General features: G+C 47.7%; 3 protein-coding genes and 1 long non-coding RNA gene across 4 annotated transcripts; 1 reads left to right on the forward strand and 3 right to left on the reverse strand.

Moving 5' to 3' along the window:
- Positions 1-563: 563 nt before the first annotated feature.
- On the reverse strand, positions 564-6,883 carry LOC106930339 (uncharacterized). Its single transcript, XM_088015721.1, has 11 exons — positions 5,998-6,883; positions 5,073-5,329; positions 4,861-4,993; positions 4,723-4,797; positions 4,519-4,654; positions 4,280-4,445; positions 2,233-2,528; positions 1,934-2,106; positions 1,615-1,863; positions 1,293-1,530; positions 564-1,202 (listed from the first exon to the last, which is right to left on the reverse strand). Exons 1-11 carry the CDS (start codon positions 6,268-6,270, stop codon positions 934-936), a joined length of 2,265 nt encoding a protein of 754 aa, XP_087871847.1. The 5' UTR covers positions 6,271-6,883; the 3' UTR covers positions 564-933.
- Positions 6,884-7,829: 946 nt separating this feature from the next.
- Positions 7,830-13,394, reverse strand: gp1ba (glycoprotein Ib platelet subunit alpha). Its single transcript, XM_015007811.2, has 6 exons — positions 12,959-13,394; positions 12,721-12,816; positions 12,009-12,200; positions 11,798-11,893; positions 10,038-10,217; positions 7,830-9,499 (listed from the first exon to the last, which is right to left on the reverse strand). Exons 1-6 carry the CDS (start codon positions 13,118-13,120, stop codon positions 8,159-8,161), a joined length of 2,067 nt encoding a protein of 688 aa, XP_014863297.2. The 5' UTR covers positions 13,121-13,394; the 3' UTR covers positions 7,830-8,158.
- LOC148154449 (uncharacterized) lies at positions 10,660-11,715 on the forward strand. Its single transcript, XR_015766111.1, has 2 exons — positions 10,660-10,912; positions 11,297-11,715. It is a non-coding gene; the product is annotated as an uncharacterized LOC148154449 (long non-coding RNA).
- Positions 13,395-15,054: 1,660 nt separating the features above from the next.
- Positions 15,055-20,571, reverse strand: LOC106930338 (uncharacterized). Its single transcript, XM_088015230.1, has 5 exons — positions 20,135-20,571; positions 18,711-19,067; positions 18,379-18,601; positions 15,342-15,721; positions 15,055-15,275 (listed from the first exon to the last, which is right to left on the reverse strand). Exons 1-5 carry the CDS (start codon positions 20,199-20,201, stop codon positions 15,139-15,141), a joined length of 1,164 nt encoding a protein of 387 aa, XP_087871356.1. The 5' UTR covers positions 20,202-20,571; the 3' UTR covers positions 15,055-15,138.
- Between the last annotated feature and the right edge of the window lie 2,892 nt (positions 20,572-23,463).

Here is a 23,463-nt window from a genome sequence, read left to right on the forward strand (position 1 = left end):
TAAGACTTTTACAAGGATTATAATAATTTATAATGTTAATATTTCCATATTTTCTTAAATATTTCTATATTAACACTTTCTAATTCTTTATTCGTTGTTTTTCTTCCTTGAACAGGCACATCCAGGATGACTTCCTCCATCCTGTCTTTCTATATCCAGGGATTTTAAACTAGGTCAGCTTTCAACACATATCATATCTGGGATTATTTCTAAATCACAAATAAACGTTTTAAGTTCTTGTCCACTGGCTACTAAACTTGTAGCATTGAAGATGATGCAGAACCTTTATAAAAACCTGAATCCTGAGGATTTTCTGCCGTTTCACTCAAAATGTTTGAATCTGATCAGCTTGGATTTCTTTCATATCTGAAAATCTTCCAGCTGCTGTTAATGTTGCTTTTATTTTATCACTTTTCTTCTTCATTTGTACTGTAACATCGATAATATGGCACATAAATGATACAAACTTTATATATATATACATATACATACATACACATATACCTTACCAGCAGCAGTTATCAGAGTTGGTCTGAATTTTGTAGAATAACAGAAAAGGACGATTTGAAGAAATGTATTTTATTTTCTTGACCGACCAGAACAAGCAGCCTGCTGCTTCCAACACGTCCAGAACTGAACAAACTGATGGACGAGGTCAAAGGTCACCAGAAGACGACCAGCTGTCTTCTGCTTCCGCTCTTTTAAAGGTTTTTCTTTCCTCTGTTCGGGTCAGGTGTTCTGATGGTCAGAACCTGGACCCTCCAAACTGGAGGCTCCGGCCGTTGACAGAACAAAAGGTTTATCTGAGCTGGAGGAGCAGGAAAAACCTCTAGAACAGATTAAATCAGGACCAGAACCGAACCAATGCTAACAGGAAAACAACTCAAAAAACCCTGGGAAAACTGTGGGGAGCCTCTTCAGCCAACCGGCTCCTCAGAACGTATACCTCCTCTTCATCCATGTTCTTTTCCTCAGGGCATATTGTTTTCTGGTGACCTGTTGACCTGCAGGCTGGCCGCAGCCTCTGCCTGGTATCTTTAAGGGACTCAGTCTGACAAAGCAGGCGGCCATGTTTCTGATCTCCGAGGCATCGCCAGACGCTCCTTCAGACTTCAGATCAGGTCTGCCAGCTCTGGGGTCTGACAGCAAACCTGAGGAGCCGGAGACCTCCTGGAGAACTCTGCTGCTCCAGGAGCAGCGAGCGATGGAGGAGAGCTGGGTGGAGGTGGAGGTGGAGGAGCGCTGGGTGGAGGTGGAGGGGGAGGTGGAGGTGGAGGGGGAGGTGGAGGAGCGCTGGGTGGAGGTGGAGGGGGAGGTGGAGGTAGAGGGGGAGGTGGAGGGTTCGGTGATGATGGATGGACTGGAACCTGAGAGCAGCTGTGGGTGTTGTTGGGCCTCCAGCTTGCAGATCACCAACCGCCTCACCGTCATGGCGTCCTGCAGAGAGGCGGCGCACCGGTTGGCCTTAAGCCGGTGAGGCGCGGCAGTGCCGGCCCGTTTCCCAGAACCCTTCGTCAGGGCGGATTGTGCCTGAATAGGAAGAGCGGGTGAAGGTCAGGGCCGAGGCGAACATGCGGCCTACCAGAGGAGGCGCCACAGCGCAGCGATACTTACGCAGTCGGCCATGATGGTCCTGATCAGCGTGAAGTTGATGCTGCCGCTCAGGCCCATCTCTGCCCACGCTAGCTTCACGTAGCGGTTTATCTTGCTGAAGTTCTTCGTCCCTGTGGTGAACAGGGTGTATTTGCTGGTGCCCCCCCGCTGGGCTTTGATGGGCACGAGCCGCTCAATCCAAGCGAACTCCCGGCACGTCAAAGCGAAGGCCGCCTCACCGGCCCGGGGCGAAGTCTGGCGCTCGGCCACCTGGGGGAGAGAGAGCTCATTCCTGAGAGGCCGGTCGGTCAGAGGCAGTGAGCCGCCTGGGGCTACGTACCCTGATCAGGATGCCCTCCTCTGTCATCTCCTTCTCCGCCTTGGAGACGTCGGCGTCCGTCAAGGCGGTGAACACTCTGGGCCGGAGTCCGCTGAGGCAGGACCAGTACGCCGCCAGGAAGCCGTACAGCAGGTAGAGGCTCCGGGTGGCACTGCAGTCCGTCTCCACCTCCGCTGGTACATGGAGGAGATCGGTCAGAGATCGGTCAGGTGAGATCAGTCAGGTGAAAAACAGTCAGGTGAAAAACGGTCAGGTGAGAACCGGTCAGGTGAGAACCGGTAAAGGGAGCAGAGACCCACCCAGCAGGTCCTCCACCCGGCCTGGAGCCAGCCGGAGGCAGGTGGCGATGGCGTCTAGACCTGACAGCTGCTCCCTCCTGAGTGGCTTCAGGTGGAAGGTGTTTCTGCGGTTTGTCTCCCTGCTGGTCGTCTTCAGCACCTGGAGGATTTCGGCCACCTGCGTCTGAGTGGCTGAGATCCGGTGGCAGCTCTGGGGCCGAGCGGCCAGCAGGAACTCCAGGAACCGACAGGCACTGCGGAGGTAGGACCGGATGGTGCTGAACTTCTTCCCTCTGCTGAGCATCACCTTGATCCAGCTGTGGAGGAGGAGGAGCAGGAGGAGGAGGAGGAGGAGGCAGGTTGGACAGCTGCTGGTTTTATCCAGCCGACTGAGCTGGACTGATTGTTACATTTATTATTTATTACGTTGAATTCTTGGATAATTAAAATGCACATTATGAACTTGATGATTTCTATTAGATATTGAGTTTATTAAACTTGTTGAATAGAATTAAATCACATAATTATCCAGTTTACTGTGTTTTTTATATTAAATGTTGAACATTGTTAATGGTTAGCAGGTGTTGGGTCACATGTGGCGTTCCTCAGGGCTCCGTCCTTGGACCGCTCCATATCTGTAAGCTCCCATTAGCTCAGGTTATAACTGGAAGTAAGATCAGTTACCATGACGACAGGTGATACACAGCTCTACATTACCAGGTCACCAGGTGACCTTTGACCCCATCCAGTCACTGAACAGATGCTGAGAACCGATCAATGTGAGGATGAGACGAAACTTTGTCCAGCTGAACAGAAACAGAAGTTCTTAACTTTGGACCTAAAGAGGAGCGATCTATAGCTCTAGATCTAGATATATATAGATCTAGAGTTATAGATCTAGAGCTCTAGATCTATAGATCTAGAGCTCTAGATCTATAGATCTATAGCTATAGATCTAGATATATATAGATCTAGATATATATAGATCTAGAGTTATAGATCTATAGCTCTAGATCTATAGCTCTAGATCTATAGATCTAGAGCTATAGATCTAGATATATATAGATCTAGAGTTATAGATCTATAGCTGTAGATCTATAACTCTAGATCTACAGCTATAGATCTAGAGTTACAGATCTAGAGTTATAGGTCTACAGCTATAGATCTAGAGCTATAGATCTAGAGTTATAGATCTACAGCTATAGATCTAGAGTTATAGATCTACAGCTATAGATCTAGAGTTATAGATCTACAGCTATAGATCTAGAGTTATATATCTACAGCTATAGATCTAGATATATAGATCTAGAGCTATAGATCTAGAGTTATAGATCTACAGCTATAGATCTAGAGTTATATATCTACAGCTATAGATCTAGATATATAGATCTAGAGTTATAGATCTAGAGCTATAGATCTAGAGTTATAGATCTACAGCTATAGATCTATAGCTATAGATCTAGAGTCAGCTTTGGTTCTTCCAGCTGGAGACAAGACATCAGGATGACCTCTGACCTGACCCTTCGGTTCCACAGTGGTCCTTCTACCAGAACGTTTCCAGAGGACTAAAGTCTCTGACCACCTGGTTCTACACCATCTAGTTCTACAGTCCTTCACTTTAAATCCAGCTGGTAGTTTATAAATCCTTAACTACCAGCTGCTGCTGGATCAACCTGCTGGTTCTGGTTCTGGTCTGCATCCAGAACCAGACATGGAGCAGCAGCATTCAGCTTCTATGCCCCATAAATCTGGAACAAACACTGAGTTCCTGTAAATCCAGTGAATTTAGAAAGGTAGTTGATAAAGATGGATCTTGACTAAATGTGATGTTTCATTGTTGATTTTATGATGAAGCTCTTAGAAATGCCTTGTTGCTGAAACGTGACGTACAGATACTGATGGATCGATGATGAATTGATCATTTTAGGTCAGTTTTTCTGCAGGGACTGAAAAGGACAGGAGGTCCACATGGCGACCTGCCCTGGGCTGCCATGTGGACCCTAACCCTGACCCCTGACCCTGCTGCTCATGACCAGCCTACTGAAGCTCATAGCAGGAAGCTACTCACAGACGTATCCTGGCCACGTTGTGTAAGAAGCTCCAGTCCGACAGCCTCCAGTATCCATCGGACATGAAGCAGAGGAAGGCCTTCAGCCCCCTGAGTCGGGTAAAGGCGTCTTTCTTGGCCTCCAGACCCAGAACCAGGACCGCCTGGAACTGGGTCAGGCTCTCGTCTACAATGAGAGATGGAGCGAAGAGTTACTGTCTGCAGAGCGAAGCTGAGAGGAAACCTGGGTGAAAACTCACTCATGGACTCCGGCAGACGGAGGTGTCCCATCAGACGTCCTCTTCCTGTCCCAGAGATCCACTGGGAGCTACTGGGATCTCCTGTGGAGGTCGTCATCGACGCGATCCTCTCCGTCTTGGTGCCGACCTTGGTGAGCTGGAGGAGCAGCAGAGTGAGCAGAGCTGAGGGTCACCAGCAGAGACGTGAGGTCCTGATGATCTCACCGTGGTTCCTTTGGCAGGTTGTGTCCAGAAGGAGGCGCCGTCGTCTCCCTCTGCCTGCTGCCTCCGCCTCTTGTCCTGTCAGACAGACATCAGTCACATCGCTGTGCTGCAGAAGCACTCGGTGCTGCAGCCACCCACCGGCTGCAGGCCGTCCTCCGCCCCGTCGGCTGCAGCGCTGCGCTTCGACCCCATCAGGACCCGCTCCAGCCGGCCCACTCTCCCCTCCAGATCGCTCTTCTCCCACTCCAGCTTTCTGAGTCGTGACTTGTATCTGAAAGCAAAACGACACCCAGCTGTCAGGCTCCTCCTCCTTCCAGAAACCGTCTCTGGACCCAGGAGCGGCTGCTTACGCCTGGAACAGCTCAGTGCAGCAGCCTGGCTGCATCCGCCTCCTCTCCTCCGGCCCAGGGCCTTCGGGGGTCTTCGCCCGGTTCGACTCTTTGCCCCTCTCATCCACAGTCGGCTCCGTATGTGGCTGGATGTTGGTGTGGCCGGCCGACCAGGTGAGCTGTGTCTTTGACAGGTTCTTCACCTGGTGAAAACCTTTCAGGCGTTTCCACAGGCCGGACTGGCAGATGGGGCAGCACCGCAGGGGGCCAGACGTTTCCTGAAACAACAAAACACAGAACCGAGTCTCAGGGTTCATCCCCAGCCCTGGTCAGTCAGCCTGAACCCAAGTCCAGAAGGTCCAGTTAGGATGGGGAGAACCCGCCCTGATGAGGAGAACTGGTTCTGATGACTGAGAACGTCAGAGGATTTCACATAAAGTCTCAGACCACAACTCTGGAGAACCTTCACTTAGGGAGCAGCAGCTAAAAGCCATTTCTCTCTGGGGTCAATAAAGTGATTAACTGCAGTGGCTGGGAAAAGCTCCTCTCTGAGTTTACACAGGACCTCGAAACGGGCAGAAGTCTTTGTGCCCCGAAGGCCTCAACCAATCAGGGCAACTAACACCAAACCTAACCAGAAGACGTGTGCTGTCATTAACCACAGCATGGTGGCGCTGTGGAGCCAAAGCCAGTCCTGTCTGAGGAGCCCAGAGATCCTGGGGCCTTTGGCCAGAAACCCTTCCTGCCCTTCTCTTCTGCCCGGTGATGAGGACCAACCTTACAGAGTTTAGCTTGAACATTGTTGTTTGTTTAAAGCCTAAAAATCTCAAAGTTTTTCTGATTTTTATGTAAAAAAAATCACTAAAAATATTTTCTAATGTAATTTTTCTTTCTTTATCGTTGCAGATTTCCCATCAGGTTTTGGGGTCTGTACCTGAACACTGACCTGCAGACCAGAGGCAGATGTTTGGGTCTGGGTGGAGTCCAGAGTGTGGCGGTCCGGTTCTGGGTCCTGGCGGTCCGGTTCTGGGTCCTGGCGGTCCGGTTCTGGGTCCTGGCGGTCCGGTTCTGGGTCCTGGCGGTCCGGTTCTGGGTCCTGGCGGTGCTCATGGTTCTCAGCCAGGTTAACTTCCTCAGCCTTCACCTCAGTCCGAAGCCCCTGGTCCTCCTGGTCCTCCTGGTCCTCCTCTACCTTCACCTCCTGGTCCTCCTCCTTCATTCTGCGTCACTAGCGTAGCATGCGGTAAAAACTGGTTAGCATCCCGTCTTCTGTAGGTTTTTAATCCCGTTCCCGTTTAGGAGAAAACGCTGTTTATGGTATAGTGATAAATTGTGGTGTGAATTCAGGAAAAGCCTGTAATTTGATCAACACATCGGCTCGGTCTGTTAGCTAGCTGACTCAAACAGCCAACCAGGTGAGAAACGTTCACAGGTTAGCTCGACTGAACAAGTAGAGCCATGAAGGAACCGACAAAAACAACTTGGGGAAAAAATAAAGTCGCTCAGTTCAGTGCTACCGTCCGCCATGAAGGACTTCACACGTCCATCATGGCGCCTCGAATGACGTAGTGACGCAGTTGATGCACTTGAACGCACCATGGCTTCAAACGCTGTGGCCTCGTTTAGCAGTGAACCTGAACTCAACGAAACCAGAGACATTACCGAGTTCAAACAGAACCAGACTCCTGCTGCCCTGCCGCAACCCGAACAGAACCAGAACCTTACTCTACATGAACAGTTCCAGCACAATAGTTCACCCGTTACCATGGAAACCGGCAGCAGAACCTTCCCGAACCGAAGCTGCTCAGCTCCAGCCCTGACCTCCGCCTGTCGGAACCCAAAGACCCATTAGGACTTACTGGATGGAGCTTCCAGCTACAGGCCGGGGAGGGGGGAGTCCCACTTCCCTCTGAGTTCTGTCGTAACCGGGACGCCCACCGACCTGGACTCTGATTGGACCAGATTAGTTGTTCAACAGCAAACCATGTTTACCGCCACCTGCTGGTCTGGAGGATCAGAAACTGGATCCTTTCAGGTAAATATTACCTGATCATTTTCAATTCTTTATTTAATTTGTAGCAAACAAACTAAATCATGTTTCACTCTAATTTTGTTGAGGTTTTGATGTTTCTCCTCATATTTCTGACTGTTATTATATAACACTCATTATCTCCATCTTTATTCCAATGTTTGTTAAATAGAAAAAGAAAAACACTAAACGGCACCAAGAGGTTTGCTGAAGATTTTCACAAAAATAAAACATCTGGGTCAGAAGTTAAAGTCACAGTTTTTCATTCCCTGCTTTAAAACCCAATCAGTGATTCATGTTTTAAGTATCAACCAGTTTATCTGTGCAGCTGATTTCAGCAACAAATAGCAGCAGGTCCAGGACTGGACGGTGAGTTCACTGATGAAGCCAGTTGGACCTGAGATAGCATTAAATGCTACATGAAGCTATCACTGTTACCATCCCCCACTATAATGAACCTATCAGGATTTAACACTAAATCAGATTTTAAGAAGCGCCTGGAGGACGAAACGAAACACCAAACTAAAGTCGTTTCAGCTGTAATAACAGATGTGAAAACGTGTTTATACGTTGTTAACACTTTGAAGGAATTTGGTTGAAAGTCTAAACTGGATGTTCATATTGACGATCCTCCCTCCCTGTTAGCCTAAATGTAGCTTCTAATGCTAACAGTCTGAACCGGCTTAGTCAAACTCCTGTCACCAAACATTAGAGCCTGTGACACATTCAGTGAAGACACGGAGAGCTGGTTTGGTTTCAGTTAAGGTTTATTTAGTACAGGCTGTTTCCATGGTAACGGCAGTAAAAGCGGCGTTGCTGTACTTCAGTGGAAGCTGTGGTGATGACTGGTCCCTGAGGAGAAGTGAAGCCTGCAGATCATATACAGGTTCTGGTTTCAGCTAAATGAAAGACGGCGTCATCTGCATAAAGACGTAGAGACATGAAGGTCACTGAAGGTCAGAGGTCAGGGACAGTGGGCCTAATGTGGCGCCTTCATCTGCTAATGTGGCTAAAATAATGAGAACAGCTGTAACTGGGAGAGGAACCAGCAGAGCAACAGGAAACCAGCGCCGACTCCTCACTTTGCTGCTGCCGCCTCCTCAGGAGGAGCAGCCAGGCCCCAAGGCATGCTGGGTAAATATCCAGCCAGCCACTCCCCCCAGCTGCTCCTCAGCCCCTCCTCCGCTCCTCGGCCTGCCTCCCATCCTCCCACCACCCAGTCCAGCTCCTCTCTCCCTCCCCCTACCTCCTCCCGCTCCTCCCTCAGAATCACACTGTAGCGTTTCCTGGAGACTCCTCCTGCTGCCTCCTCCTCCCTCCTGCTCCCTCTCTTCCTGCCTCCATCCTCCGCAGAGACCCGGCACTCCTCCAGCACTTCCCTCCATCCCTCCAGCTCCTCCTCTCTGCTGATCAGGCGGTACATGCTCCTCCTGTACACTCCTCTGTCCTCCCTCTCTCCCCCGACTCCTGCTGGCTTCAAAGTAACCGTCTGTCCTCCCCCATCCTCCTCCCTCCCTGCTGCGCCTCCTCCCTCTCTGTGGACAAACAGCAGGGAGCGGTACAGCGCCACCACTCCTCCATCTGCCTCCTCCTCCTTCCTGAGCAGAGCCGCGCCCTCCCTGGCCTTCGCCCTCCTTGCTAGCATTAGCCTCAGCGGCTTGTAGAGCTTCTGGTAGCAGAAGAAGAACCTCAGCAGAGTCAGCAGGACCAACACCGCCGACGCCGCGCAGAGCAGCAGGCAGCCTGCAGACAGCCAGAGGCACAACACCGCCGCCCTGCTGGCAGGAACCACAGTAACATGCTGCCCCCTGCTGGCAGGAACCACAGTAACATGCTGCCCCCTGCTGGTAGGAACATCTGGAACCAGAGAGGCATTGACAACTGAAACTAGATGAAATTCATTAGTTAGAGGAACTTCAGTAGTTAAGGGGACTTCAGTAGTTATGGGAACTTCAGTAGTTAAGGGGACTTCAGTAGTTATGGGGACTTCAGTAGTTAAGGGGACTTCAGTGGTTAAGGGAACTTCAGTAGTTAGGGGACCATCAGTAGTCGGGTGTGCGGTCCGATTAAACGGGCCATCTGATGAACTTTCTGTTTGCATCGCTGAGCTGGAGTGATGGGTTCGTTGCGTCAGACTGGTGAAGGTCTGGTACCAGGACCATGTGACTCTGTGGCGGAATGAGGCCCACTCTTCAGACACAGTCGTGAGGTCAGGGGTTGTGGGTTGAGGAGCTGCAGCTGGAGGTTCTGTGCTGGACGGTTGGACTGAAGCAGCTGGAGTTGTCGGGTCAGAAGGAAGTGAGGTCACTGGCAGGTAGAAGTCTCCAAGCAGTTCTGGTTCTCCGTCTGCTGAGCAGAGATCGGACTCTTCCAGAGTCACTACAGGTATCCCCTGGTGGCGCCGCGGAGAGTCGCACACCTGGGAACAAACGGTACAGAGTTTAGCTTCCAGATGAGCCCAAGCAGCAGGGTCTGAGTGACGTATGTCTACGTCCGGTGAAGAGATTTTCCTCTCGGTTTTTGTAAAAACGCTCTGAAGCAACGGTTGATGGAAATGGCAACATCTGAGTTGAAGAGGAGATGGAAACATGTTAGCTGTATAAGTTCTGCTGCAGCGAATGCTGCCACCTACTGGTGGGTCTGTGCCTTACCAGAGCCACCAAACTCCAAGTCACTCTGGCCCAAAGGCGGGAAACCGTGACGTCTATCTGAGCGCTGCATGCTAGCTAGCAACTGCTACTTCCTGTTTACTCCAGCCAATCATAGCATCAACATCTGATGACATCACACTCAGCGGTGATTCCCTCCAAACATTCCTTACTTGTCTGTTATTTTTGAAGTTATATTTTTGCTTTTTTAGAGGATTTTTAAAAAAGATTTTAGGAGGATTTGTTTCATCCAACCAGAGCCAGCAGCAGAAGCAGTTATTCCAGAACGAGGAGAGGACGTCAGCTTACCACGCTGTCCACGCCGTTCTTGATGAGGGGGCCGTCTCGGACGTAGATGTTGAGCCCAAAGTCGTCCAGGTATCTGCGGAGGTAACCGAGGGAACAGGAGCAGGCCCAGGGGTTGAGAGACAGGTACAGGTACGGCACGTCCTCCTTCTGGCTGAACCAGTCGTCAGGCATCACCTGGATCTGACAACCAAGGACCAGAATCGGCCATTTTTATTTTGTTGTTTAGCTTTAAGGTACTGAGTGGATCGATCTGGACCAGGGGTGTCCAAAGTGGGTCCTGGAGGCCTGGCATCCTGCATGTTTTATTCTCTCCCTGGTTTAACACACCTGGATCAAATGATGCTCATTAGAGGCCTAAGAGGAACATTGACCTGCTGAGGAGGTTGTTACAACCACTAGGGAGAGAATAAAACAGGATGCTGGAACTCCAGGACCCACTTTGGGCTCCTCTGGTCTAAATGTTGTGATGTTCAATTTTAACCCTCACAGTTCATCACCATCAGAACCTCCACCAACGGCTCAAAGTTTTCCTGGAAATATTCTGTACTGTAACACACCATGTTGTGTTGGCATGGTGTGTTAGCACAATGTGATAGCATGGTGTGTTAGTGTGATGTGTTAGTGTAACCCAGCTGTATTTTATTTGTTTGTTCTGTGTTATTTGCTTTTCTGTATTGTTTTTACCTTATGGGTTGTGTCCCTTTAAGAGCAAAGTACGACATCACTTTACGGCAGCGTTCCGACTGCAGTTACTAGGGAAACTCCCGGGCTTTAGAGTTTCAGAGCTGCTGCGGAGTAGAGACATGCCAGTCTCTGCCGTCCTTCTGCATAGCGCCAGACTTCTTTATGCCTGATATATGATGTTTTCCTGCTAGGTGAGCATTACTGGAGATTTGTGATGTCGTATGTGCTCTTAATTTTATGTACCAAGTCGTCGCTAATTCTGTAATGTTTTAGAAACCAAACTCCTGTTTTACCGTGGGTATTGTGAGTTAAAATGACTGTCGAGTTTGTCGTGTTAAGTGACATATTTCATTTTCATCTATGTTCATGAGGTCCTTATTATTTTATGGAGTTATATTCCTGATAAAGAATCTTAAGTGCTGTTTTAAAATGGAGCACACCGCTCTTAGTTACTAGGGAAACTCCCGGGCTTTAGAGTTTCAGAGCTGCTGCGGAGTAGAGACATGGCAGTCTCTGCCGTCCTTCTGCATAGCGCCAGACTTCTTTATGCCTGATATGTGATGTTTTCCTGCTAGTGCATTATTGTGGCCGATATCGGGGAAAGGAACACTGGGAAGGTGCTCCTGTGCCTGCGGAGGAAGAGAGAGAGGCCGCGGAGTTTCTGTGTCTGTGGACATCGGCTGCCGTCGTCATTCTGGGTCGCCATCCCAGCCAGGACAACCTCTTTCATCGTTTTGTACGAATCAGACACACACACAAATATAGAGCTCTATATGAACTTTTTTTTTTTTTTGCTGGCCAGCTTCTTTTAATTTATTCTTATTTTTTTTACCAAGGACCCTGAAAGGATTCTTTATAATCTAAGTTTTATTTTTCTTTCTCTTTGTGGGTTTTCCTAGGAAAATTGTATGACAGTGTTGAGACGAAGTTGGATGTGTTTCAGTCCAGTAACTTGCAATAAACATAACTGGTTGATAGTAAACTGCTATCTGAACCCGAGTAGATTCTGTTCTTTGGTTACATTAGCATGAATTGTTAGCATGAATTGTTAGCATGGCTGGGCTCCAGCTGCTCACCTGGTTGCTCTCCAGGTAGAGGGTTTCTATGGCTGACAGCGGGTGGAGCATGAGAGCAGGAAGGATGGAGATGCGATTGGCTGTCAGGTCCAGGATCTGCAGGACGGACACACTTTTCAGTTTTCATTGTCCCGACCAGGTTCAGCTCGATCTCAAGCTCTAATTATCCTCTCTCCCCCTGCATATGGCGTCACCACGGCGACAGGCTGACCTCCAACACGCTGAGCCCGGAGAAGCTGCGGTCGGTCAGAGACGCCAAGAAGTTGTTCTGCAGGTAGAGTTCAGTCAGAGCGGGACAGGCGGCGAAGGCGCCGTCAGGGAGGCGCGTCAGGCGGTTCGAGCCCAACCGGAGGATGGAGAGGCCGGCCAGAACCGGGGTGGAGCTGGGAACCACGGCCGGAACCTGGAGGGCCACACACACACCACAGACAGATACACACACACACACACACCACAGACAGATACATACACACACACGCACGCACACACACACACACACACCACAGACAGATACATACGCACACACACACACACACACCACAGACAGATACATACACACACACACACACACACACCACAGACAGATACATACACACACACACACACACACACCACAGACAGATACATACACACACACGCACACACACACCACAGACAGATACATACACACACACACACACACACACCACAGACAGATACATACACACACACGCACGCACACACACACACACACACCACAGACAGATACATACGCACACACACACACACACACCACAGACAGATACATACACACACACACACACCACAGACAGATACATACACACACACACACACACACACACACACACACCAGCCTTAATAAGCCACATTCACCTGGAGGGCCACACACACACATCTTAACTACATTGACCAGCAGCACAGACCTGATTGGCTGTGAGGTCCAGCTCATACAGGTCTGGAAACACCTGGAAGGAGGTCCAGGACAGGCTGGAGAACAGGTTGGATGGAAACAACAAGACCTGGAGAAGAAATGACAAAGTTCAAGGTCAGGTTTCCAACTTCTCCAGACAGAAACTACACAAAGAAAAGTGTTACATCCAGATGTTTGTCCTGAGATGCTAGCATGTCCAGATGTTCTGAGACAGAACCGGGTCGGGGTACCTGCGTCTGCTGGTCCAGTCCTGCCGGGATGTGGCTGAAACCGGCGCCGCTGCAGTTCTCCCTCGGCCGGTGGTCCTTGTCCCTGTCGCTGAGGCAGCCAGGCACCGAGGCGGCCATGGCTCCATGCAGCAGGAGGAAGAGGAGGAGGAGGAAGAGCTGCATGCTGACTGAGGCTCAGTGGCTCTGAGGAGAAGCGAAGGAGCCGCAGGAGGAGAAGCTCCAGCCATCTGGTTTCTGAGAGGCGGTTTGACGGGCAGCTGCTGCAGCAGGAAGGGAGATAAGGTTCCCGTCTCCTGCTGAGCTCCTCCACGTTGCTGCGGTTGTTGCTCTGCATTATCAGGAGGAACAAACTTCCTGCTGTTCAGATGAGTGGAGGCTCAGCAGCAGACGGGAAACGTTCATCAAGCTCAGACGTGTTTAAGGAGGAAACGACCTGCTGCTGCTGCTGCTGCTGCAGCTGAAGAAGCTGCTGGTGTTTCTGCTGCTGCTTCAACTGCTGCAGCTGGTATCTATGCAGGATATTCCAGATAAATATTTCTAGTTATCTGGAAGATGAAGGATTTAGATCAGCCGTAATATAATACAGAATATTCTGAGATGGTTCAGATAAATATGTATAAAACAATGTTTTCTATGCAGGATATCGGCCAATATTTCCTGTCTCGTGTATCGTGGTGATATTGGGGCAGCAGCCTCAGACGTTTCTGTCCTCAGCCTGTTCAGGTCCGATCCGAGGCGTCCGGCCCACTGGGAGGAGCCTGAGGGAGACCCGGGACCCGCTGGAGGGCCCATGGTTCTCTGCTGGCCCAGATGGTTTCTGACATGAACAATAAAGGCAAACGCCCAGGGCGCTATGTTTCTAGGGATGGCACAAGACCTCCACAGATTGTAGAGATGGAGACGGTACTCAGGCAGTTTGTTCTGCTTTTAATATTGGTTAACTTTATTTCAGCTCTAATATTTAATTTCTAGGTGTTTTATGGGAATCAGATCAATTTGATCATTTTATCATTCAGATAAAGCTGGTCTTGGTCTTGGTATCGAGTTGGGTGGTCTAGACTACAACAGTGGAAAACGCCCCAAACCCTTTTCCTGAACTTCCTCTGATGACATCATCACATTGACAAGCTAATGCTAACTTATCACATTGATGAGCTAATGCTAACTTATCATGTTGACAAGCTAATGCTAACTTATCTCGTTTAGGAGCTATTGCTAACTTATCACATTGACGAGCTAATGCTAAATTATCACATTGACGAGCTAATGCTAACTTATCTTGTTTAGGAGCTAATGCTAAATTATCACATTGACGAGCTAATGCTAACTTATCACGTTTAGGAGCTATTGATAACCAGAAGCTACTCAGAGCAGAGCATCTCTACTCAGGTTAAACTGTTAAAAGTTACTGACCAAAACAAACCATTTAATATTTTAAAATGACGTCATCAGACAGACTCAGATCGGTCGACTTCTGGACGGTGACCTTTGACCCTAGGATGGACCAGGTACAGGCTGTAGGGCAGAGCTGGACCCTGGGGTCCAATTTGAACCCAAAATATAATTTTATAGGAACTGGACCTCATGTTTCACCGTGACGTCCCACACAGCAGAACTGGAGCTGCTTGGTTCTGGTTCTGGTTCCTCTGGACCAGGAGACCAAACATGTTTTAAAGAGTTCATTCATTTCAGTACCTGAAGCTGCAGAGGACAGACGGAGACGATGGACATCTGAGTCTGAGACACTTCCTGTCTCCACAGGAAATGATTCTGTTTCAGAGGATAAACTGCAGATTCTTCCGAAATTATTCAGGTTTAGAGAAAAATCTGACGATTTTATCTAAAATGTTATTGATCAGTTCAGCCTCAGATGATCCACATCCTGGAAGATTAAGGTTTTAAATCATTTGATCGACTGAAGGTTGATTCTGATGATCAGAAACTGCCGACCCATCATGCTTTGCTCCCGATTAGATATTTAATGATTTATTCTGATCCATAGTCTGGTTCAGTTCAGATTCATTTACTCTGAATTATTAATAAATCTTGAAAAACCTCAAAAACGCTGCTGGGAGAAAATGAAACAATCCCAGAAATTACCATAAAAGTTTTTATTGTGTTGAAATGAACAAACTTCAACTTCATGAACCCTGTGGTTATTATCTGGTGACCTTTGACCCCTACAGCCACACAGCAGGAACAAGTAAAACCAGCAGAGTGAATTTGTTCCCTGATCGGCTGCTTCCTTCGTTCTTCCGTCCTTCATTCTTCAGTCCGTCGTTCTTCTGTCCTTCGTTCTTCTGTCCATCTTTGGTCCCTGCAGATCAGAACCAGGTGAGTCTCTGATGACTGAAGAACATTTCAGAACCAACCAGAACCTCACCTGGACGAACAACCAGCTGGACGCTGCAGACGGGTTCACGACCAAAGGTCTGCTTCTCCAGACGACACTGGTATGTTCCGGTGTCGTTGGGTTTCACGTTCTTCAGAACCAGAGACACGTCTCCGTCCTTCATCTGCTCGTCCTTCAGGCTCGCCCGGTTCTTATAGGACGGGTTCTGGCTGGCTGGATCTTCTCCTTTTCCTCTTCTGTAGAGGAGAACATGTTCTGTCTCCAGATCCGCTCTGTTCCACTCCACGGCCGTCACTGGTTCTGATCCATTAGCTTTACATGGCAGAGTGACCGGCTGACCCGGTTCTGCTGAGATTACTTCCTCTGCTGGAGGAAACAGAGCAAAGAGGTCAAAGGTCAGAGTGATGAGACTCCACATGGAGGACAGAGACCAAAGGATCTGAGTTGGATTTTAAAAGGTTTCGATTGGTGGGTCAGCGGTTCGGCTCGGCCCACATGGAGGCCTCAGTCCTCGATGCGGCGGTCACAGGTTCGATTCCCGGCCTGGTGCTGCATGTCTGCCCACTTCTCTCATGACCCGCTTTACTGACCATCCACTATCAAATAAAGGCCAATAAAACCTTCCTAAAATCTTCCCTCTGGGCTCAGGGTGTCTGTGGGTCGGTCCGGTTTTCCGGGTTATCGTACTTACTGGTACCCTGACTGGCTCTGGTCTAGTCCAATCCCAGCAGCCGAGGCTGATCGCCCCACTCTGCCCAGTGTGAGGAAAATAATACATGTTTAAATATTTGAGCCTGTGAGATAATTCTGACGACTTCAGGTTGAAACCAGATTAAATTCAGACTGAAGCAGCAGCAGGTCGGCCATCAGAGGAAACCTGAGCAGAACCGGGCCTAGAACCAGATCCAGGCTGAGCAGAACCGGGCCTAGAATCAGATCCAGTCTCAGGAGGATCAGATCAGGATCATTTACACCAGAACAGTAAAAACGTCCAAATGTTCAGCTCCGTTCATCCTCTTAAAGTGTTTCCTGTTTGTTTACAGGATGGAACAAGTTAAACCCAAACCCTAGATCTACAATTATAAGACTGACATATCAAGGCAAAGAAACTCAGTAGCTGCTGGTAGGGGCCATTCAGGGCCCTCCAGACATTCAGGGGCCCCTCCAGACATTCAGGGGCCTCCAGACATTCAGGGGCCCTCCAGACATTCAGGGGCCTCTCCAGACATTCAGGGGCCCCTCCAGACATTCAGGGGCCTCCAGACATTCAGGGGCCCCTCCAAACATTCAGGGGCCTCCAGACATTCAGGGGCCCTCCAGACATTCAGGGGCCTCTCCAGACATTCAGGGGCCTCCAGACATTCAGGGGCCCCTCCAGACATTCAGGGGCCTCCAGACATTCAGGGGCACTCCAGACATTCAGGGGCCTCCAGACATTCAGGGGCCCCTCCAGACATTCAGGGGCCCCTCCAGACATTCAGGGCCCTCCAGACATCAAGGGGCCTCCAGACATTCAGGGGCCCTCCAGACATTCAGGGGCCCTCCAGACATTCAGGGGCCCTCCAGACATTCAGGGCCCTCCAGACTTTCAGGGGCCCCTCCAGACATTCAGGGGCCCCTCCAGACATTCAGGGGCCCTCCAGACATTCAGGGGCCCTCCAGACTTTCAGGGGCCCTCCAGACATTCAGGGCCCTCCAGACTTTCAGGGGCCCCTCCAGACATCCCTATAAATGGTTGAATTGTAACACAGACCATAGATCTAAACCTGTAATTTTCATTTATTGAGAATTACAATGTTATTAAATTTTAACATTTAATAACATTGCAGACAATCCAGGAGCGATGTTTAATGTTAAATGTCTTCATTCTGCAGACATTTAAATTACATTTAAATGTAATTAAATGTTACATTTAGGATTTAATTAGGACGTTTACTGTGTAAAAGTTTAAAGAATCATCTTAAGTTTGATTGTTGTGTTACCATGGCAACAATATGGTGTAATCTTTGTGTTTGAGCTGGTTTGTTCACAAATACATCAGAGCAATAATAACCTTTAATCAGTGGTTGATTACTCAGCCTATTAACCTGGTCTGCTTTAAACACAGCAGTGAAGGTTATGAAATGTTAAAGGGATCCATGATTAGTTACAAAAATAGGTCTTATTTGGGAAATAATTATTTTAGATGTAAAAAACACACAGTAATAATCCTTCAGGTTGGTGACGCTCCAGTCAGGCTTTTTGCTGCCGATTCTGATCATCCATGAAGCCGATCATCGATCAGCAGAGATCGATTATCAGCCGATCATCGATCTCAGCTGATCACCTGGAATGGCTGTTAATGTTTCACTTTCAGTATAAATGATACTCTGTGATCTGGCAAAATGGAAAAATTATCTGGCAATAAATTTACCTAATTTAGACATAATAGACATATTTTAATACATAAATAATTTTTTTTTTTTTAGCTACATGCTGCAGCTCTAAGCAGACGTTTGGTGTGAGAGTTCACCGTTTGGTGGAGAATCCAGCCTAAAAGAACCTGACCTCTCAACAGGACCAGCAGAATGATATCAGTTTTATTTGATCATTCTCACTGCATGATTCTGGTAAATCCTGTTTGATAAATAACTGCACAGGCCTTGTTCTGATGAGTTTAAGTGAAGATATTTGTAATATTGACGTACCTTTGACCTTTGGTTTGGACAGGACAAAGGTTTCTTCTGCTATTAATTTTATTTTCTGTAATTTTAGATTTTCCTTCTGTTTATTTGGGAAGTCTCAGTGAATAATGTAAAACTGTTTTGCCATCAGCCGCTCACTGCCCCCTACAGGTCAGAAGCTAGAACTGCTCCTGGTTCTCAGGGATCAGAGTCTGAGCCTGTTTTCTGCTGATGAGTCTCAATATTTAATGGATTAATTTGATCATTAGTCTGGTAATGTTCACAGAACGATCAACTGTCCTGGGACAAAAACCATCTAAGAAATGCTGTTGAGTTAAAAATAAACAAATAAATAGAATAATCCCCTCAGACATGAAGTTAAAATCTTTTATTGAAAAAATCACTGGGAACAAACTACAGCTTCAGGAAGCAGAGGGTTTCTGAAAGGCTGTTCCAGCTCCTGCAGCTCCAGAGGCCGTCCAGCAGGGGGCTCTGCTGACCTCTGACACCTAGAACGTTTTTTGTAAATGAAATAAATAACTGCACCTGCACCTACAGGAACAAGTAGTAGAAAAAAATACATGTTTTTATCCTTTTTCTCTCCTCCTCCGTTTTCATTTTGTTTCCCTGCAGAACAGAACCAGAAGTTAGTTTGATCCGACTGAAGATCATCATCATCTGATCTGAGATCCAGAACCAGGAAGGTGCTGGTTCTGATCCAGAGACAAACACTCACGTGGAGGAGGAGGAGGAGGAGGAGCAGGGGGTGAAGCTACATGCAGGTGGACGATGCTGATGAGCTCCATTGATCCATCTCTCTGAACTCTGCACTCGTACTTCTTGCTGTCGTTAGTTGTCACATTCTTCAGAACCAAAGATGCGATTCCGTTTTTCAGTTGTGTGTCCTGCAGATTCACCCGGTCCTTGTAGGAAGAGTCAATGTTCAACGATCCAGGCTGATTGGGTCGTAGAAAAATCAGCGGGTCACGAGCATCTTGTATCTTCCACTCAGCAGCTTCTGGATCCTTGTTACCAGGAGCTTCACACGGCAGAATCACATCCTGTCCAGGTTCTGCTGTTCTGTTGAGCTCATCTGCACAAAGCAGAGGTCAGAGGTCAAACAGGAACTCTGAACCTGACAGAAACTCTGCCCTCATATTATGAAATCAGTTTATTTTATAGACTTATTGTTGATCTGTTGAGAAGACGGAGAAGTTTTACTAAAATTTAAAAACCCGAGCTGGGCGAACGCCCATATATGGGCATCGGCCCAAAGCTGTCAAAATATTATAACAACAATCATTTTTAATGACGGTGAGAGCCCATTGGTTGATTTTTGTGACAGACACTGGGCTTACTGGAATAACAATGAACTTGTTTTCAATGTGTTTCATAATAATAATAATAATAATAATAATAATAACAGAACTGAAACACAAAATGCAAAATAGAGAGGATAACATAGAATAGTTAGAAAACAGTTATAATTAATACATTCAAGAATAATTAGAGAAACATCTTCAGTAAAATGATCTGCAACCAGAAAGTAGAAATGCAGAACATAGAAAATGATTACAACACTTAAGTATGACTTAAACAAGGATAATAATGTCAGGTTATAAAGTTATGAAAGACTGATTTTAAGGAGAAAGACTTTTTTGTTTTTCAAATAAATGAAAACCAAACATTAAGCTATAATTCACTAAGCTTAATATTCAGCTCAACACAACGACCATTTCTGTCCTCTGCGGACCTTTAATCATGATCCAGACTCAGAGGCCCTGGGGCCGTCTGGGGGCCCCAGTCCATCCCTGCTACACCAGACCCACCTGGTTCTACCAGGTCGGGTTGGAGACCCGGCAGAGGCTCAGAGAGAACAAGAAGCATCTTTACATATTCAAAGACAGCGAAGGAAACGATTCTCAGCAGAATGTGAAAAGTTTCACCTCGTCTTCAATGAAACGGCACATTGACAGAACCAGGAAGTGAACCTGCAGCGGCGAGCGCCACAAAGCTCATCCAGCAAATCAGGATCATTTACAGCAAGAACAGTAAAAACATCCAAACGTGAAGCTCTGTTCAACCTCTTAACGTGTTTCCTGTTTGTTTACAGGATGAAACACGTTAAACTCAACCAGTTTTACTTGTCATTAGACTCACGTGGGGCGTCGATCATGGAGACGCTCAACAAGAGCAAAGTCCAAACCACAGCTCGTCTGGCGGCCATTTTGTTGGATCTTCAGGTAAAAAATATTCTTTATCCAGAAAATACCAAAAATAAATAAGTTTTATGAAAAATGGAAAGGTTTTTTTCTCCGGTTGCGACGGTACGTGACACAGCAGAAACGGAAAATGGCCGACTGCTGACGCATGCGCACCTGAAGAATTGACCTTCCGGGTTTCCATACGTCACTTCCTGCTCCAACAACATTCAGAGTTCCTGCCTTTTGATTTCTGGTCCAATAATTCCTCCTGACTTTCAGACGGCGGCGGCTGCTTCATAAGGAGAATATTTCATATTCCAGAATAATCTGTCCAGTTTAACTCCAGTCCTGGTTCCAGTCCTGATCCAGTCCTGGTCCAGTCCTGGTTCCAGTCCTGGTTCCAGTCCTGATCCAGTCCTGATCCAGTCCTGGTCCAGTCCTGGTCCAGTCCTGATCCAGTCCTCATCCAGTCCTGGTCCAGTCCTGGTCCAGTCCTGATCCAGTCCTGGTCCAGTCCTGGTCCAGTCCTGATCCAGTCCTGATCCAGTCCTGATCCAGTCCTGGTCCTGTCCTGATCCAGTCCTGATCCAGGATGTCATTGACGTTGGAGGAACTAAACTGGTTCCAGTCCTTTAGACTGGGTCGTACTCAGGTTTCCCCTGAAGAGGTTAAACCTCAGAGAACTTCCTGGTGAAATGTTGGTCAAATAAATCAAAAAATGACCTGAAAAGAAAATAAATCTCTCTGGTCTCATCAGATGAATATTGATCTGATTGTTTAGATCAATATTCTGGTCGCCAGAGTCTTTAACCGAGACATTGTACCTGTGTCAGTAGAAACAGAATATTTCTCACCTGTCTGGTTTAAAGCTGATGAAGTTCAGCCGCCCAGTACAGCTGATGGTGCAGTGACTGGTTTCCATCCTGAATGACAGATTTCCTGCCTGTTTGCTGATAAATCAATGGTTCTGGTCTGGATCTGGTCAGACAGGTTGAACCAGGTGACGCTATGAGCTGGATGCTGATTGGTGGATGAGTCCAGACCTGAGCTGCTCCACCTGTCTCCACCAGGTAGTTGCCCATTTCTGATTGGGTTGAACTGCCTCAAATCAGCAGCGAATCAGTTTCAGTCATTTAGTTCCACCAAAGAAATGAACGAGTCAAAGACAAACCCAACATCAGGTCAGTCTGGGGTCTTTATACCAGCTTCAGCCAATTATCTGGATTTAATGATTTGTTCAGTCATGATCTTTTTAAATATTTAGTCGTACCAAGCAGAGCGACCATTTCGGGACAATTTATCCACAACTGGCCAAACGTTATTTCTACCTCATATAGGGAATGTGATCAATACAAGGGTTAATTTCCATTGTTGGACTCGTTCTGTGTATCAGATATGATCAACACGTAGAGGTTTGAGTAAACAGGAATCATTTCTTCTGACAGTCCACTGTCTGAAGGACCTTCATGGTTTAAATGGTTGTAAAACTGTCAGTGTTTGTGTAAAAATCTGGACGTTAAAAGGAGCCACAGGTCTCCACCCCACAGTTACAGGAAAGAGTTCTGATTGGTCCACAGCCGGTCAGACCGGTCTGACCTGTTACCATGACAACAGTTCGCTGTGACGCACCAAAACAACGCATGCAGCCGCTCCTCATGTAAATGAGCTCTGCACAGCAGCGCCACCTGCTGTGGTGGCAGAAACGTTTCAGTCGCTTTGAAGCTGGAAAAAACAGAAATATTTTATTGACCCACTGAGGGAAAATTCAGGTTTACTAATCTAACCTGATACCACTTTCAGTTCAGTAATCAGATTAGATTTACCTGTCCAATTCACAGTGTGGACTAGTTTGTATATAAATTGTGTATTGTTGCTTTCCTTTTCGGTCTTGGCTGCTGGAACACAGAACAGACAGAATAGTGAATCGTTTTCAAAAATGAGGAAAAATGTTTATTACAAAGGAAACCAGAAGAGAGAGTTGGTGTCATGAGTGACATCAACTCATTCAACTCAAATCCACTGTTGTCAACTGTTGCAAACTAAATGACATGAAATATACCGTCTGTCTCTCCATGGATCTATGTTTAGGTCTAAACTAAATGTTTGGTGTGACATATTTAACTTTATTCCTCAGACTGATTGGTGTGACTGTGAACCTGATCCCAGCTCGACTCTGGAGAGACTCTAGTCTCTTCTTCATCGCAGCTTTTCAACCCAAGTCAGGTGCAGAGCGATGATAGGAGATGGATCTGAAGGTTGTGGAAGTCCGACTAGTAAGCCAGGCTTCAAGACTTTCCAGAGTCTCTGGACCTTCCAGCTCAACAGGATCTAAACACCAGGGCCGTACAGAAACCTTTGGGGGGCTCAGAGTAAAAAGGGGCCCAAAGAACAAGATTAATATTTAATCAGATCAAACTGCATCATCATTTGGACAATGCAGAGCTAATCTAGTCCATGTTTCTCTGATTTAATGTTTCTGCTGCTGATCTGAGACTGAAGCTGTTAAACAGACCAGAGGAGAGAAGGTCAAAGGTCATGAAGTTATGGAATAAAAACATTTGATGATATTTTACTAAATAAACCCTGATAATATCTTTAACCTCTAGAACAACTTGGCTGCAGACTGAATTAAAGACCAAAGAGCTCAGAGGGTTTAACTCTACATCAGTTTTCTATGTTAGAAACTCTAGATCTAGAATTATAAGACTGAGATATCAAGGCAAAGAAACTCAGTAGGTGCTGGTAGGGGCCATTCAGGGGCCTCCAGACATACAGGGGCCTCCAGAAATTCAGGGCCCTCCAGACATTCAGGGCCCTCCAGACATTCAGGGGCCTTCCAGACATTCAGGAGCCCCCCAGACATTCAGGAGCCCTCCAGACATTCAGGAGCCCTTCCAGACATCCAGAGGCCTCCAGACATCCAGGAGCCCTCCAGACATCCAGGGGCCTTAAGACATTCAGGGGCCTCCAGACATTCAGGGGCCTCCAGAAATTCAGGGCCCTCCAGACATTCAGGGCCCTCCAGACATTCAGGAGCCCTTCCAGACATTCAGGAGCCCTTCCAGACATTCAGGAGCCCTCCAGACATTCAGGAGCCCTTCCAGACATTCAGGAGCCCTTCCAGACATCCAGAGGCCTCCAGACATCCAGGAGCCCTCCAGACATCCAGGGGCCTTAAGACATTCAGGGGCCTCCAGACATTCAGGGGCCTCCAGAAATTCAGGGCCCTCCAGACATTCAGGGCCCTCCAGACATTCAGGAGCCCTTCCAGACATTCAGGAGCCC

This window comes from Poecilia mexicana, unplaced genomic scaffold (genome assembly GCF_051168715.1).
Source record: "Poecilia mexicana isolate PSO_F unplaced genomic scaffold, ASM5116871v1 scaffold_18, whole genome shotgun sequence".
Classification (NCBI taxonomy): domain Eukaryota; kingdom Metazoa; phylum Chordata; class Actinopteri; order Cyprinodontiformes; family Poeciliidae; genus Poecilia; species Poecilia mexicana.

Bases quoted from the DNA above. Each gene is read 5' to 3' on its own strand.
- LOC106930338 (XM_088015230.1), bottom strand. From the start codon at position 20,201: ATGGCCGCCAGACGAGCTGTGGTTTGGACTTTGCTCTTGTTGAGCGTC. The intron at 19,068-20,134 runs GTGAGTCTAATG...TGCTTTGTGCAG, and splicing joins CTCCATGATCGACGCCCCAC to ATGAGCTCAACAGAACAGCA. The intron at 15,276-15,341 runs GTGAGGTTCTGG...TCTGATCTGCAG, and splicing joins CCAGCTGGTTGTTCGTCCAG to GGACCAAAGATGGACAGAAG.
- gp1ba (XM_015007811.2), bottom strand. From the start codon at position 13,120: ATGCAGCTCTTCCTCCTCCTCCTCTTCCTCCTGCTGCATGGAGCCATG. The intron at 11,894-12,008 runs GTCAGCCTGTCG...TCCGTCCTGCAG, and splicing joins CCGGGCTCAGCGTGTTGGAG to ATCCTGGACCTGACAGCCAA. The intron at 9,500-10,037 runs GTAAGCTGACGT...GTTTGTTCCCAG, and splicing joins AGAACGGCGTGGACAGCGTG to GTGTGCGACTCTCCGCGGCG.
- LOC106930339 (XM_088015721.1), bottom strand. From the start codon at position 6,270: ATGAAGGAGGAGGACCAGGAGGTGAAGGTAGAGGAGGACCAGGAGGAC. The intron at 2,529-4,279 runs GTGAGTAGCTTC...CCTCCTCCACAG, and splicing joins AACGTGGCCAGGATACGTCT to CTGGATCAAGGTGATGCTCA. The intron at 1,203-1,292 runs GCTCCTCCACCT...TCTCCTCCATCG, and splicing joins CCCCTCCACCTCCACCCAGC to CTCGCTGCTCCTGGAGCAGC.